Source organism: Sus scrofa, chromosome 7 (assembly GCF_054392235.1).
Source record: "Sus scrofa isolate SSC_HxYL_T2T_F1_AM1 chromosome 7, Sscrofa_HxYL_maternal_Yorkshire_Landrace_v2.0, whole genome shotgun sequence".
In the NCBI taxonomy this organism is placed as follows: Eukaryota; Metazoa; Chordata; class Mammalia; order Artiodactyla; family Suidae; genus Sus; species Sus scrofa.
The window spans coordinates 86,406,333-86,420,992 of NC_139389.1; the positions used below are offsets into that span (position 1 = coordinate 86,406,333).

The 14,660-nt window shown below is 42.5% G+C and overlaps 2 protein-coding genes across 12 annotated transcripts in view; one reads left to right on the top strand and one right to left on the bottom strand.

Annotated features, from left to right (window-relative positions):
* The window catches only part of SUPT16H (SPT16 homolog, facilitates chromatin remodeling subunit), a 32,874-nt gene extending 31,366 nt beyond the window's left edge, over positions 1-1,508 (top strand). For all 3 annotated transcript variants that reach the window (XM_084969314.1, XM_084969315.1, XM_001929180.7), the window contains exon 26: positions 183-1,508. In XM_084969314.1, the coding sequence (XP_084825440.1) occupies positions 183-328 (146 nt within the window). In that variant the 3' untranslated portion in view covers positions 329-1,508. The remainder of the gene's footprint in view (positions 1-182) is intronic.
* Positions 1,509-1,678: 170 nt separating this feature from the next.
* The window catches only part of RPGRIP1 (RPGR interacting protein 1), a 106,085-nt gene continuing 93,103 nt past the window's right edge, over positions 1,679-14,660 (bottom strand). For all 9 annotated transcript variants that reach the window (XR_014810890.1, XM_084969291.1, XM_084969290.1 and 6 more), the window contains 4 exons: positions 13,824-14,016; positions 10,098-10,182; positions 5,480-5,610; positions 1,679-1,877 (listed from right to left, as the gene is read on the bottom strand). Coding sequence is in view for 8 of the 9 variants with exons in the window: in XM_084969291.1 (XP_084825417.1) it covers positions 1,765-1,877; positions 5,480-5,610; positions 10,098-10,182; positions 13,824-14,016 (522 nt within the window). In the remaining variant the exon portion in view is untranslated. The remainder of the gene's footprint in view (positions 1,878-5,479; positions 5,611-10,097; positions 10,183-13,823; positions 14,017-14,660) is intronic.

Sequence of the window (14,660 nt, forward strand, 5' to 3'; positions counted from 1 at the left end):
AACAAAAAAAATAGAAACAAATCAAGGCTTGCCCACAATCACAGAACTAGTAAGTGACTGAGTAAAGATTGAAGCTTAACTCTAACCCCAAAGTACATTTGCTGTATCATTTCATGCTATCCAGTGGTGTTCGGTACCTAAAGCTAACTTGTAGCTAGCTAATGCCTGGCCCTTCTGTTTAGCCGATCGTGAAAGTCGCTATGAGGAGGAAGAAGAACAGAGTCGAAGTATGAGCCGGAAGAGGAAGGCATCTGTGCACAGTTCAGGCCGAGGCTCAAACCGAGGTTCCAGACACAGCTCTGCGCCTCCCAAGAAAAAGAGGAAGTAACTTCTGAACTTTGGCACTCAGCTCCATTCTTTCTCCAGCCAATCCCTGAAAATTTTACATGACATAGAAACTGTATTTTTCCTTTTTTTCTTTTGAAGTTTTGCCATTTGTGTTTCTGGGTTTAGGGGGCCATTTGTGTGGACCAATCTACTCGGGGAATTCCAGGCCCACCAGGACACGTGCCAATGGCCCCATCCAGATGGCAAGGGAGGAGGTGTTCTCCAAGAAGGGCAGAGGCTTCCACTGTTAATAAATACCGTTTCATTCCTCTCTCTCCTGTTACCTTCTGCCAAGACATCGTTGGCTTCTGACATCTTATTCTTTGATGTCTCAAGGCTCTATTTCCAAGACATTGGTACCAGGTGACCCCCCCTAGCTACCTGTACCATGGTTCTTGACCAGCAGACTCAACCCTCCATCCTACCCTACTGCCATGGCCTTCCTCACATCTCTTTAAATTCCATCTTTGCAGTACTCAAGAAAAGGTTCTTGGAATTTGCTAATGATGTGATAAACCATGTAACTTGAGCTAGTGAGGCCTCCAGCTGAGTTTTTCTGCTTTTTTTGCCTCACACAGATTCTAAGGTATTCCTGCTGCCTTGGAAGACATAAGAAGCAGTGATACTCCCTAGCTCCCTTTCATCTTCCTTACAAATTCACAGATGGTACATGGTAGAAACAAAGTTACCACTGTTTCTTTTCTGATATATGAGGAAGAATGGTTGTGCCTCATATACTGCTTCTAGTGAAATCTAGAAGGAGGCTCAAAGGAGTCAACATTTAGACCTGGAAGGGGCAAGTCATGCCTTGGGCCTAGAATACCCTGATAAGAGAAGAGGAAGGGAGGCCACATCTACAACACAGCCTCTCGTTACTGCTGCTCCTTATTTTTACTTGTCTTGCATTGTCCTGTATTTATCACAGTTTCTGTTCAACAGCTTTTTAAGTATTTGGGGAGTTTATCTTGCCATCCTCTCCCTCCTGGTTCTCTGCACCCAACTGTCCCACTGCAGTTCCTTCTGTGTTCTGTGACTTTAAGAGAAGAGGGGGGGAGGGGTCTCGGATTTTGTTTGTTTGTTTGTTTTTTTCTCCTTAGCAGTAGGACTTGATATTTTCAATTTTGGAAGAACTAAAAGATAAATAAACCGTGGTTTTTTTTGTTGTTGTTTGTTTTTGTAAATTCACCTTCTGTGACAGTTCTTTGGCAATTCCTGAAAGCAAGACTGCTTCTCGCCTGGTAAACACACTAAGGCATTAGAGAATAACTCCCTTTATCCAGCTAATATCACAAAAAGAAACCTTCATCACTCTAAGCTTTCATCATTGGTTGAGACATCACGGTAAACCAAATTCATGGTATAGCAAGTTACTTTTATAAGAGACTTTTTACTATGGTTCCCTCAGGGTTTAGAATGGAATAGTACTTGTTCTATCTATCACGAAAACAAATCTTCAGTCATCTCCTTGTAAATGGCATGGAGGGCGGCAGCAGCTTGAAGGGACACCTTCAGCCTTCCTATTGGGGTAGCCTGATCTTCAGGTCTAACAACTGTTGGAAAAGGAAAAGGAAATGCATCAGACAATAGTGTCATTCAATTGCAAAACACTTAAAATACTTGGTTTTTTCCATGTTAGGTACTGGGGATACTAAATAAAGTCACTGCCTCAGTTTTTAGTGGGACTTAATCTGGGTGAAGACAAAACATAATAGTCACTACTGCATAGTAGGGAAGGTGCTGAAAACAAGGTGCTTTGGGAACACATTGCAGTGGCCCCTAACCCAGAACAGAGGAATTGGAAAAAGGCTTTCTGGACACACAGTCTCTCAGTCTTCAAAAAGTAAAAGATACCCTAGGGAGTTCCCGTTGTGGCTCAGTGGTTAATGAATCCAACTAGAAACCATGAGGTTGTGGGTTTGATCCCTGACCTCGCTCAGTGGGTCAAGGATCCGGCGTTGGCATAAGCTGTGGCGTAGGTCGAAGATGCAGCTCAGATCCCGCGTTGCTGTAGTGTAGGCTGGTGGCTACAGCTCTGATTAGACTCCTACCCTGGGAACTTCCATATGCTGCAGATGCAGGCCTAGAAAAGACAAAAAAAAAAAAAAGATACTTTAAGCATGTAGAGCAAGTGCTGAGATAGGAGGACATGTTTGGGAAACTGCAAGAAATGAAGCCATATTGATAAGGGGGGGCCAGATCATAAAAGGTTTTTTGTTTTGTTTTGTTTTGTTTGCCTTTTCTAGGGCCACTTCCCACGGCATATGGAGGTTCCCAGGCTAGGGGTCCAGTCAGCTGTAGCCGCCGGCCTACGCCAGAGCCACAGCAACTCGGGATCCGAACCGCGTCTGCGATCTACATCACAGCTCATGGCAATGCCTGATCCTTGACCCACTGAGCAAGGGCAGGGATCAAACCCCAACCTCATGTTTCCTAGTCAGCTTCGTTAACCACTGTGCCACGACAGGAATTCCCTGGGCCGTTTGTCTTGTGAGGAATGTGGTTTTAACTAAAAGTATTAGAAATGATGATTTGGGGAGTTCCTGTTGTGGCTCAGCAGAAGCAAATCTGACTAGTATCCACGAGGACGCAGGCTCAATCCCTGGCCTTGCACAGTGGGATAGGGACCAGCATTGCTGTGAACTGTGGTGTCACAAAAACAGCTGGGATTTGGCATTGCTGTGGCTATGGTGTAGGCCAGCAGCTACAGCTCCGATTTGACCCCTAGCCTGGAAATCTCCATATGCCATGGGTACGGCCATAAAACAACAACAACAACAAAATGCCTGAGTTTTGAAGTGATAAGAAAAGGTAGCTGTAAAGACTAGAAAGCAGAGTTTTATGTTTTTAAAAATCAGAGTGCAAATGAAACTGACTAGTATCTATGAGGACGCAGATTCGCTCTCTGTCCTTACTCGGTGGGTTAAGCACAGTGGGGTTGCCTGCCGTGAGCTGTGGTGTAAGTCGCAGACGTGTCTCAGAGCCTGAGTTGCTGTGGCTGTGGTGTAGGCCGGTAGCTGTATCTCCAATTGGACCCCTAGCCTGGGACCTTCATATGCTGTAGGTTTGGCCCTAAAAAGCAAAAAATAATAATAGTAGTCAGACCAACATAGGGAGTTTCCACTGTGGTACAGTGGGTTAAGGATCTGGCTTTGCCACATCTGTGGCATAGGTTACAGATGCAGCTCAGATTTGATCCCTGATCCCAGGAACTTCCATGTGCTATAAGTATGGCTGAAAAAGAAAAAAAAAAAGTTTATCAGACCAATATGTTTAAAGCCTGAGTAAAAGGGGAACATAATGTAATTAAAATTTTCTTTTTAATGATTAAAAAAAATCAAAAATTGAGCATTCATTGGTTTTAGGGATTTTGAGGTCATTAGCAAAGGCTTAAGAAGATTTTCCTATTAGTGGGAAGGACACAGAGATCAAAAATGGGGATAGGAGTAGAAACTGGGAGATTTGGAAAAGAGCTGAGATGGCACATGCCATATGCTAAGCACTGTCCTAAACATTTTACTTATTTAATTCTTCACTTAAGCATTCCCTTAATCCTTAAGGCAACCCTATGAGGTAGGAACTGCTGATAATTCTTATTTTAGTGTTGAGGAAACAGGCACTGAGAGGTTAATTAACTTGCCCAGAATCACAGCTGGAAAGATGTGGAAGAATATAATAATCTTGTTTACCAGCTAAAGTTTGAACTTGGTAAAGCCTTGTCTGAAGAGTATTCCTCAAAAAAATTTTATTATAGTCAGTAAAAACAATTTTCTATCATGACAATAAACACAAACATTTCACAAAGTATTTACCTTACATGCAATGTACTCATTTTCTAGAGTTTTAGTTTGTGTTTTTGTTCAAATTCTGGTTGTGATTTACTAATTTCACCATCCACTAATGGGTTATGACTGAAAGGTTAAGAATTATCAGTCCAGTGGGTAATGTCAAGTGCCTACTACAGCCTAGCAGTCCAGGTAAGTGTGTGAAGTCCCAGGTGTGTAAGGGACAGAAGCACAAGGACTGAACAGAGACACCTAAAGTCATTCAAATGCAAATATTTTTAAATGTTGGTTTTAGAGCAAAACAGTCTTATAGACAGATTTAAGAAGAATGTGGTGATCAAATTTATTGTATAGAAATACTAAACTGTAGTAGATGGAAATGGGGTGGGAGAAACCAGTGACAGGGGTCTGACCAGTTTAGGGGAAAAAAACTACTACAATAGTGGACATGTGTCCATGACACATCTGAAATGGAATGGGTAAGATTTGGTAGTGGATTCTGTGAGATGTGAGGGAAGAGGAGAGGTGGTATCATGGGTGCCTGATAATGTAATGTATTAAAAGAGAAGGGGGATTTCCTGTTGTGGCGCAGCAGAAACGAATCCGACTAAGAAACATGAGGTTTCGGGTTTGATCCCTGGCCTTGCTCAGTGGGTTAAGGATCTGGTGTTGCCATGAGCTGTGGTGTAGGTCACAGACACGGCTCAGATCTGGCATTGCTGTGGCTCTGGCATAGGCTGGCAGCTACAGCTCCAATTCGACCCCTAGTCTGGGAACCTCTATGTGCCACAGGTGCAGCCCTCCCCCGCCCCAAAAAAAAAAAAAAAAAAAGAGAGAGAGAGAGAAAGGTATTAGCTGCCTTTTCAAACCTTCTATGCTTATAGAGGTCAGAAATCCTGATGTCTAGGAGTTCCCGCTGTGGTGCAGCAGAAATAAATCTGACTAGTAACAATGAGGTTGTGCTTGCTCAGTGGGTTAAGGATCTGTGTGGCTGTGAGCTGTGGTGTAGGTCACAGAAGTGGCTGGGATCCTGTGTGGCTGAGGCTGTGGCTGCAACCTGCAGCTGTAGCTCCTACTCGACCCCTAAGCCTGAGAATCTCCACATGCCTCAGGTGCGGCCCTAAAAAGCAAAAAAAAAAAAAAAAATCATTATTAGGTTGCTTTCCTTGGAAATAAGGAACTGAGAAGCACAAAAATTGCTGCTTACTGTAGTTCCCACTGTGGCACAGTGGGTTAAGAACCCATTGTTGCTGTGGTGTAGGCTACAACTGCAGCTCACATTTGATCCCTGCCTCAGGAAATTCCATATACTATGGGTGCAGCCAAAAAATAAATTAAATAAATAAAAAACCAAAAAACATGTTACTCACTGTCTAGCTCTTGCTCTAGAATGTCTCTTCCTGATTCCACGATCTGCCACAGTTCCAGATAGGCGTAGCCTACTTCTTGACATTCTGACTTTTCCTCATCCATAGGATCACTTACCACTGTAAACTTTAAACTAAAGAAGAAAAAAAATCCATTTAACTCAGTACTTCTGACACCCTTAGGCTTAAAAAAAAAAAAGGAAAAAAGGAATCATAAATTATACACTGTCTTCCCTGAATCGCTTTTCCCTTTCCTCCATTTTATATGACCGGAACAGCAAAAGAGTGAGAAATGGGTATAAAGTACAGGCCTTGAGGGAACTAAGACTCGAGATAAAGCAGTTGATTAAGTTGTCTCAGAACTGCTGGGATAGAATTCCTTGTAAGATAGCTTACACTTCTGCCCCAAGATTTGAAATGGGCGGTGGAGGTACTGCATAAAAACCGAGATTATGGAAATAGGAAGAAGAGGCTTTAAATTTCTAAATGAAAGTTTTATACCAAGCCTGAGCCCAGCAAAGGAAATAGAAGGCACACAGAATTGCAAAATGAATATAAAAAGTATATTCCTTGGAGTTGTAAGTCTTGGAAGATGATACTGTAAAGAACAAAGCACAGTTCCTTCCAAGCAGCGAACAGTTAAGAGCAATTATGGGACCCCCTTCAGATACCAAAATCTGTGGATGCTCAAGTCCCTTACATAAAATGGTGAAGTATTTGTGGAAGTTCCTGTTGTGGCTCAGCGGGTTAAGAACCAGAGTAGTAGTATCCATGAGGATGTGGGTTCGATCCCTGGCCTTGCTCAGTGGGTTAAGGATCCAGTGTTGCTGCAAGCTGCAAGGTAGGCCACAGACAAGGCTCAGATCTGGCATTGCTGTGGCTGTAGCAGGCTGGCAGCTGCAGCTCCAATTCAACCCCTAAACCATATGCCACACGTGTGCCCCTCCACAACCCCCCAAAAAAGGAAAAGAAAAAGAAGTAAATAAAATGGTGTAGCATTTGCATACATAGTATATTTTAGATTACTTATAACACCTAATATAGAATAAATGCCATGTAAATAGTTGTAAATACAAGGTAAGTGTTATGTAAATAGTTTCCAGAATATCACAAATTATGGACTTCCCGTGCATATCACAAGTTTAAATTTTGCTTTTTGGAACTTCTTAGAAGTGTTTTTCAAATATTTTTGATCCACTGTTAGTTGAATCCATGGATGTAAGACCCGTGGGAACGACTGTATTATTACTGTCACTTGGACTAGCAAAGAATGATACTGAATTCCAGAAACTGATACTTATTGTTATTACTATGTCTTTTGTCTTTTTAGGGCCGCACCCGAGGTATATGGAGGTTCCCAGGCTAGGGATCGAATCGGAGCTGCAGCTGGCAGCTTAGGTCACAGCCGCAGAAATGCAGGATCTGAGCCACACCTGTGACCTACAACACAGCTCACAGCAACACCAGATACTTAACCCACTGAGTAAGGCCAGGGATCAAACCTGTGTCCTCATGGATACTAGTCAGGTTCATTACCAATTATTATTATTATTGTTACTACTACTACTATTATTATTATTGGTCTTTTTAGGGCTGCACCCATGGCATATGGAAGTTCCCAGGCTAGGGGTCAAATCCGAGCTGCACCTGCCAGCCTACACCACAGCCACAGCAACACAAGATCTGAGCCACAGCTTGCAGCAATGCCAGATCCTTAATCCACTGAACAAGGCCAGGAATCCAAAGCACATTCTCATGGATACTAGTCAGGTACTTAGCCTGCTGAGCCACAAAGGGAACTCCTAATAATTAAATTTTTTGAGGTAGAATTTACGTAACATAAATCTACTATTTTAACCATTGTAAAGTGTACAATTGTTGGTTTGGAGTTCCCGTCATGGCTCAGTGGTTGATAAGTCCGACTAGGAACCATGAGATTGTGGGTTTGATCCCTAGCCTTGCTCAGTGGTTAGGGATCCGGTGTTGCCGTGAGCTGTGTTGTGGGTCGCAGACATGGCTCGGATCCCGCGTTGCTGTGGCTCTGGTGTAGACCAGCAGCTACAGCTCTGATTCAACCCCTAGCCTGGGAACCTCCATGTGCCACGGGAATGGCCCAAGAAATGGCAGAAAAACACACACACACAAAAGTGTGCAATTATTGGTTAGTATAATCACAATGTTGTGCAACCATCACCACTATCTAATTCCAGACCATGGTCATCACCACAGGAAGAAATCCTTCACCCATTAAGCCGTCACTCTCCACTCTTCTCTCCCACAGTTCCTGGTGTCCAGTAATCTCTAGATTTGCTGGTTCTGGACATTTCAGATTCCTATTAATTTTTTTAAAAACAAATACTGGCGGCCAGTAGTGAGTGCTAAGGGGGCACAAATAGAACTAAAAATTCAAACATTTTAAAATCATGGCTAAGGAGTTCTGGCTGCGGTACAAAGAGATCAGCAGCAGCTCAGGAGCACAGGAAAGCAGGTTTGATCTCAGAAAATATATGCACAGTGAGCTAAGGATCCAGTGTTGCTGCATCTATGGCGTAGGTAGCAGCTGCAGCTCAGATCTGATCCCTGGCCCAGGAATACCAAATGCCATGGGGTGGCCAAAAAAAAAAAAAAAAAAAAACAGAAAAGGAAAAGAAAAAAAAAATCACAGCTGAATGTAATTAAGCTGAAAAGAAGAAATCCTGAAAATGATATATTCATAGCCATGAAGCAATATTCCTTTGTGATTATGTTTTCATGTTTCTGTATCATCACTGAGAACCTCAACAGTGCAAGAGGGATAATGCTGACTCCTCTACTCCTGTTTTGCCAAGGAAGGGACAGTAACCAGAATCACGTGCTGGGCACAATACCAAATGATTTAGGTCAACTACATCATTTTATCCTCAGAGGAGCCATCAGGTTAAGTCATATCTCAAAGATCACAGAGCTAACAAAGTGGAAGTGGCAGAATTCAAAACCAGGTCTGCGTGACTACAAAAGCTATGTTCTGTGCACCACCTCATCCCGGCAAAAAGAAAATCAAAGTCGATGGAATCTAAAACTGAGTAGGTCGTTCCTGTCTCGGGGCTCAGTGGTTAATGAACCTGACTAGCATCCATGAGGATGCAGGTTCGATCCCTGGCCTCACTCAGTGGGTTAAGGATCCGGCATTGCAGTGAGCTGTGGTGTAGGTCACAGACTCAGCTCAGATCCTGCATTGTTGTGGCTGTGGCATAGGCTGGCAGCTACGGCTCTGATTTGACCCCTAACCTGGGAACCTCCATATGCACGGGTGTGGCCCTATAAAAGCAAAATATAAATGAAATAAAATAGAGTAGAAGATTACAAAAAGAAAGGGAAAAAATTACCACTGTAAGGAAATAAAGGAAGGGAGAGTTGTAGGAATGCTGAGAGAAAAATAAAAAGAAGAAAAAGTTAAATTAAACATTAATGCAGAAGAGAAACAACCAAATAACTTTCCATTTTCCAAAAGTTACCAGTAAGCTTATATCTGTTTAAGTCTACAGTGATATTGAAGACAGAATCATTGTTTATTTCAGCTGGTTCCTTTTTAAGTCCTTGTTATGATTAACTGGAGACAAAATGAATACAAATTAAATGAATATATTGAGCTTTTAGAAAAGTAATGGATTAGAGGAGTTCCGGTCATGGAGCAGCAGAAACGAATCTGACTAGGAACCATGAGGTTGCAGGTTTGATCCCTGGCCTCACTCAGTGGGTTAAGGATCCAGTGTTGCCGTGAGCTGTGGTATATAGGTTGCAGATGCAGCTCAGATCCTGTGTTGCTGTGGCTGAGGCTTAGGCTGGTGGCTACAGCTCTGATTGGACCCCTAGCCTTGGAACTTCCACATGCCGTGGGTGTGGCCCTAAAAAAAAGACCCAAAAAAAGAAAAAAAAAGTAATGGATGAGAACATCAGTTCCATACTACTTCTTACCCATACACACACACAAAGGAAAAAGTTGCCAGATTTTGCCAAAAACAAACATGAAAACCAGATGCCACTTAAATTTGATTTTCTAAATTCAGCTAAACAATGAGAAATTTTTTTTAAGTCTCTGTATATCCAATGCTTTTCATCCGCAACCTCTGAAAAGAGGGTAGCTCAGATTATAGGAATAAGGACAAGTGGCTTTCCTAAAGCTTACGGTAGACCCAAAATGTACATCAGTTATATCTAAGTATTCCTGTAGAGAAATAATTTTTAAGTAAAAATATATAATTGCTATTGTAAAGACAATATTTGGTAGGCTAGCAATGGTACTATGTTTACAAGAAATGAATCAAATTTTCTTAGAGTGTCAAGGCCTTTTGCCCATTCCATATGAGGCACTGACAGTATTCAAGTAAATTGCTGCCTCAAAAAAGATGTGTTTATCAGGGACTGGCATGGGTGAGAAATGAATTAAACCTATGAGATTATACAATTTATCAGGCAGTCAGTCACAAACATAAATTAGACTCCAGGAGATGGGAAGTTCATTAGGCATATACTAATATGAAAAAAGTTATTAAAATAGTCCACATCAGCACAAAACCAAACCCAAACTCCTGAATTCCTGTGAGATGGCTCCTGTCTTTCAACGTGGGAGGCAGATGCTTACCGTCTTTGCTCAGGATCTTGCGCAGTCAGCATGGCGAACAGGAACTGCCTTCGGTCTTTCTGCTCCAGTGGATCCAGGTCTATCACTGCATTGAGTATAAGAGGGAGAAGAAAGCAAAGCATCATATACTGTTGCTATTTGGGCACTAAAACATTCATAACACAGTGTGTGTAAAACAGTGACAGAAGGCAAAGTTTGGCAAACTGGGGCCCAAGAACTGGCTCACTGTTTTCATAAATAAAGATTTATTGAACACAGCCATCATCTATTCACATGTTGTCTAGGGCAGTTTTCCAGCTACAACAATTGAGCTGAATAGTTGTGACAGAGACTGTTTGGCCCACAAAGCCTAAAATATTATGTGGCCCTTTAAGAAAATGCTTCAACCACGGGTCTAAAGGAAGCCTTACAATCTGTGTTGAAAGCTGTCCTGCCAAATGTCAAGATAAATGTGCTCCCACCACTCCCCAGCTGGAAGAATTCTAGGAGATTGATTTTTTTTTTTTTTTCCCAGGGCCACCTAAAGATCTGGGGTTTGAGGCAGGTTAAATTCAAGGTGTGTGATTCAACATCCATGCCCCACTTCCTCCTTATTTTTATATGGGAATGCTGCAGCCTCACATGAGCCTATGTTTTCCAGCCTCCGTTTTAGCTAGGTCTGGACACATGATTGAGCTCGGGCCACTGTGCTGTGTGAAATCTGCTTAACAGGTTCAGCTGGGAGGTAGGCTTTCTTTCTGCAGCTGCTATTAAGGATGTCGGGTAAATCTGAAAGGATGGAAGCTGGGCACTGAGGGGGATGGGAAGGCAAGATAGGAGTTTGGATCCCTGAGGTATCACATACCTTGGCCCTGGACTGCCCACCTCTGAACTCATTTTACACAAGTGAGAAATAAACTATCTAGTATGATGTAAGGACAGGATAAACCTTTTTAAAAAGGTGGGGGTGGAGGGTGGAGAAACGAGAACAAGAAACAGCGTTTATGAATTTAAAATAAATATCCAGTCAATGACTGTAAGATAAAATTAAGGAAATCTTCTCCCCTCCCCCCCAAAAATAGAAAAAAAACAGAGGTGGAATTAAAGGAGGAAAATGATAAAAATTAGAGGATCAATTTGGAAGATCTAAAATTCTACTAAGGAAATGAGAAAGTGTAGAGGACAAAATTATCAAAGAAATGCAATAAAATTTCCGGGAACTAAAAGCCATGAGCTTCCAGATTGAAAGAGCCCACCGAATGGCCAGAACAATTAAAGAAATTATGCAGATTATTCTGAAATTTAAGAACACTAAAAATAAAGAGAAAATATTAAAGTCTTCTGGGGAGGTAGGGGGCAGTTTTCATATAAGGGGTTAGAACCCAGGCCTGGATCTAGATGACTAAACTGCTTTAAAATTCTGAATGAGGAGTTCCCGTCGTGGCGCAGTGGTTAACGAATCCGACTAGGAACCATGAGGTTGCGGGTTCAGTCCCTGCCCTTGCTCAGTGCGTTCAGGATCCAGTGTTGCCGTGAGCTGTGGTGTAGGTCACAGACGCGGCTCGGATCCCGCGTTGCTGTGGCTCTGGTGTAGGCCAGCAGCTACAGCTCTGATTCGACCCCTTGCCTGGGAACCTCCATATGCCGTGGGAGTGGCCCAAAGAAATAGAAAAAAGACCAAAAAAAAAAAATTCTGAATGAAAAAAATGTTTTTAACATAGATTTCTATACTTGGTCTAATTATCAATTGAATAGATGGGTAGAATAAAGAGATTTCATGCATGACTATCTCAAAATATTTACTTCCAAGTATGCTTTCTTTAAAAGCTACTGGAAAATAGGATCTGTTAAAATAAAATAAATAAAACAGAGTAAGACAGGACCCAGGAGAAAGGAAATCCAGTATAAAAGAGAATTAATAAACTCTCCAAATAGAATCAGTGGGATAGTAGCTGAACGGTGGGCTGGAAAGGAACAAGAGGATAAAGAAAGGTCATCAGGAAAAAAAATGCATCAATTACCTCACAGGTTTGATTATTTGAAAATGTAAAAGGTTGCTGGAGGATATAGAAAGATTTACAACTGGAGTTCCCATCATGGTGCAGCAGAAATGAATCCGACTAGGAATCACGAAGTTGCAGGTTCAATCCCTGGCCTCGCTCAGTGGGTTAAGGATCCAGCATTGCCATGAGCTGTGGTGTAGGTCACAGATGGAGCTCGGATCTGGCATTGCTGTGGCTCTGGCGTAGGCCGGCAGCTACAGCTACAATTGGACTCCTAGCCTGGGAACCTCCATGTGCTACAGGTGCGGCCCTAAAAAGACAAAAGACAAAAAAAAAAAAAAAAAAATTACACCAGGTAAAATGAAAATAAAGCAAAAAGAAAATTGAGACAAATAAACAAGAAAGAAATTATAATCATGGTGTACAACTTGGCTCCACAAGGATAATTCTCTGCAAGAACTATTCATAATGATAGAAACTATAAATATATATATATATATATTTGTCTTTTTGGCATTTCTTGGGCCGCTCTCGAGGCATATGGAGGTTCCCAGGCTAGGGGTCTAATCGGAGCTGTAGCCACCAGCCTACGCCAGAGCCACAGCAACGCGGGATCTGAGCCGCATCTGCAACCTGCACCACAGCTCACGGCAACGCTGGATCCTTAACCCACTGAGCAAGGGCAGGGATCAAACCGGCAACCTCATGGTTCCTAGTCGGATTCGTTAACCACTGCGCCACGACAGGAACTCTTGATAGAAACAACATTAAAAATAAAATGACGACCCAACTATATGGGAGAAAAGGGACACGAGTGTGAATGTAAGAGAGATAATTTTATGTGTCAGGACAGGAAGAAGTCAGCAGATAACATCTAAAATTAGTGAATCAGGAAACTGCAATAGAAACATTTCTCAGAAACATAGGGTTAAGTAACAGAAGAAATAGCATAAAAGTGAAAAATGTCATGGTGGGCTGAGGGGGGACAAGAAGGGTGGGAGAGTGATTTGTGGGGAATGAATAGAGCAGAGGACTGCATTTTTTTTTAAATTATTGTCTTTTTAGGGTTGCACCTACAGCATATGGAGGTTCCCATGCTAGGGGTCGAATCAGTGTTATAGCTGCCAGCCTACGCCAGAGCCACAGCAACACAGGATCCAAGCTGTGTCTGCGACCTACACCATACCTCACGGCAACACTGGATCCTGAACCCACTGAGCAAGGGCAGGGATCGAACCCAAGTCCTTATGGATGCTAGTTGGGTTCGTTTTCATTACCTCTGAGCCACAATGGGAATTACATGAGTGCTTAATTTTTTTTTTTTTTTTGGTCTTTTAGGGCTGCATCTTGGCATAGGAAGGTTCCCAGGCTAGGGGTTGAATCAGAGCTGTAGGCTCTAGCCTATGCCACGGCCTTTGAAACATCAGATCCGAGCTGTGTCTGTGACCCACACCACAGTTCACAGTAACGCTGGATTCTTAACCCACTGATTGAGGCCAGGGATCGAACCTGTGTTCTCCTAAATGCTAGATTCATTTCCGCTGAGCCAGGACAGGGACTCCAGGAGTGCTTAATTTTAATAAAAAATCTTTTAAGGCCTATTTGATAGTTTAAAAACATATGCATATATTACTTTGATAAATAAAACAGTAGGATCCACCCCAACAGAAGTCTATAGCAGTTTGAACCCCTCAGACTAAATGACTGGCAGCCTCCCCTCCTGGATGACACAGGGACACCTCACCCTTGCTAAAGTGGAAGTGGATCTCTTCTCCCGCCCTGGGTTTCCTCAGGGATACTGGAGTCTCCGTCTCCGACAAGGGTAGATCATAGAACTTGTATTCCACGTACACCTGTTTTACATTCTCATCACACATCACTTCAGCCTCTGGGTAGAAGGCCAGGGAGACGATTTCAATGCACATCTTCTCTGAACCCTGACAAGGAAAATATTCATTTCCTATAGGTTAGCAATGCTAGTGTTTATATTCCATCTAATTAACAATACTCTCTAGGAATCAACCACCTAAAACATTACTCCTAGAGAAGCAATTTATAGGTACATAAAACTGGCACCAAGAGACCACTTGACTGAATGGCCACTGCTTATATGTGGGAGATTTGTAAAAAGAATCCAGTTCTAGGGAGTTCCTGCTGTGGTGCTGCAGGTTAAGCCTGCAGCAGCTTGGGTCACTACAGAGGAGCAGGTTCAATCCTCAGCCAGCAGCAGTGAGTTTAAAGGATCCTGCAGTTGCCACAGCAGTGGGGGTAGGTCACATCTGTGGCTCAGATTCAATTCCAGGCACAGGAACTTCCATGTGCTGCAAGTGCAGCCATCAAAAAAAAAAAAAAAAAAAAAAAAAAAAAGAAGAAGAAGAGGAAGAATTCCAGTTCTTATGTCTCCCAGTCCAGTAAATCATTTCTCCAGACCACCTTTTCTCAGCCATCATCACATACAAAAAGAATCAAGAAATCATGGTGCTGGAGTTCCTACTGTGGCTTAGTGGTAACAAGTAACTTGTATCTGTGGGGATGTGATTTTGATCCCTGGCCTTGCTCAGTGGGTTAAGGATCTGGCATT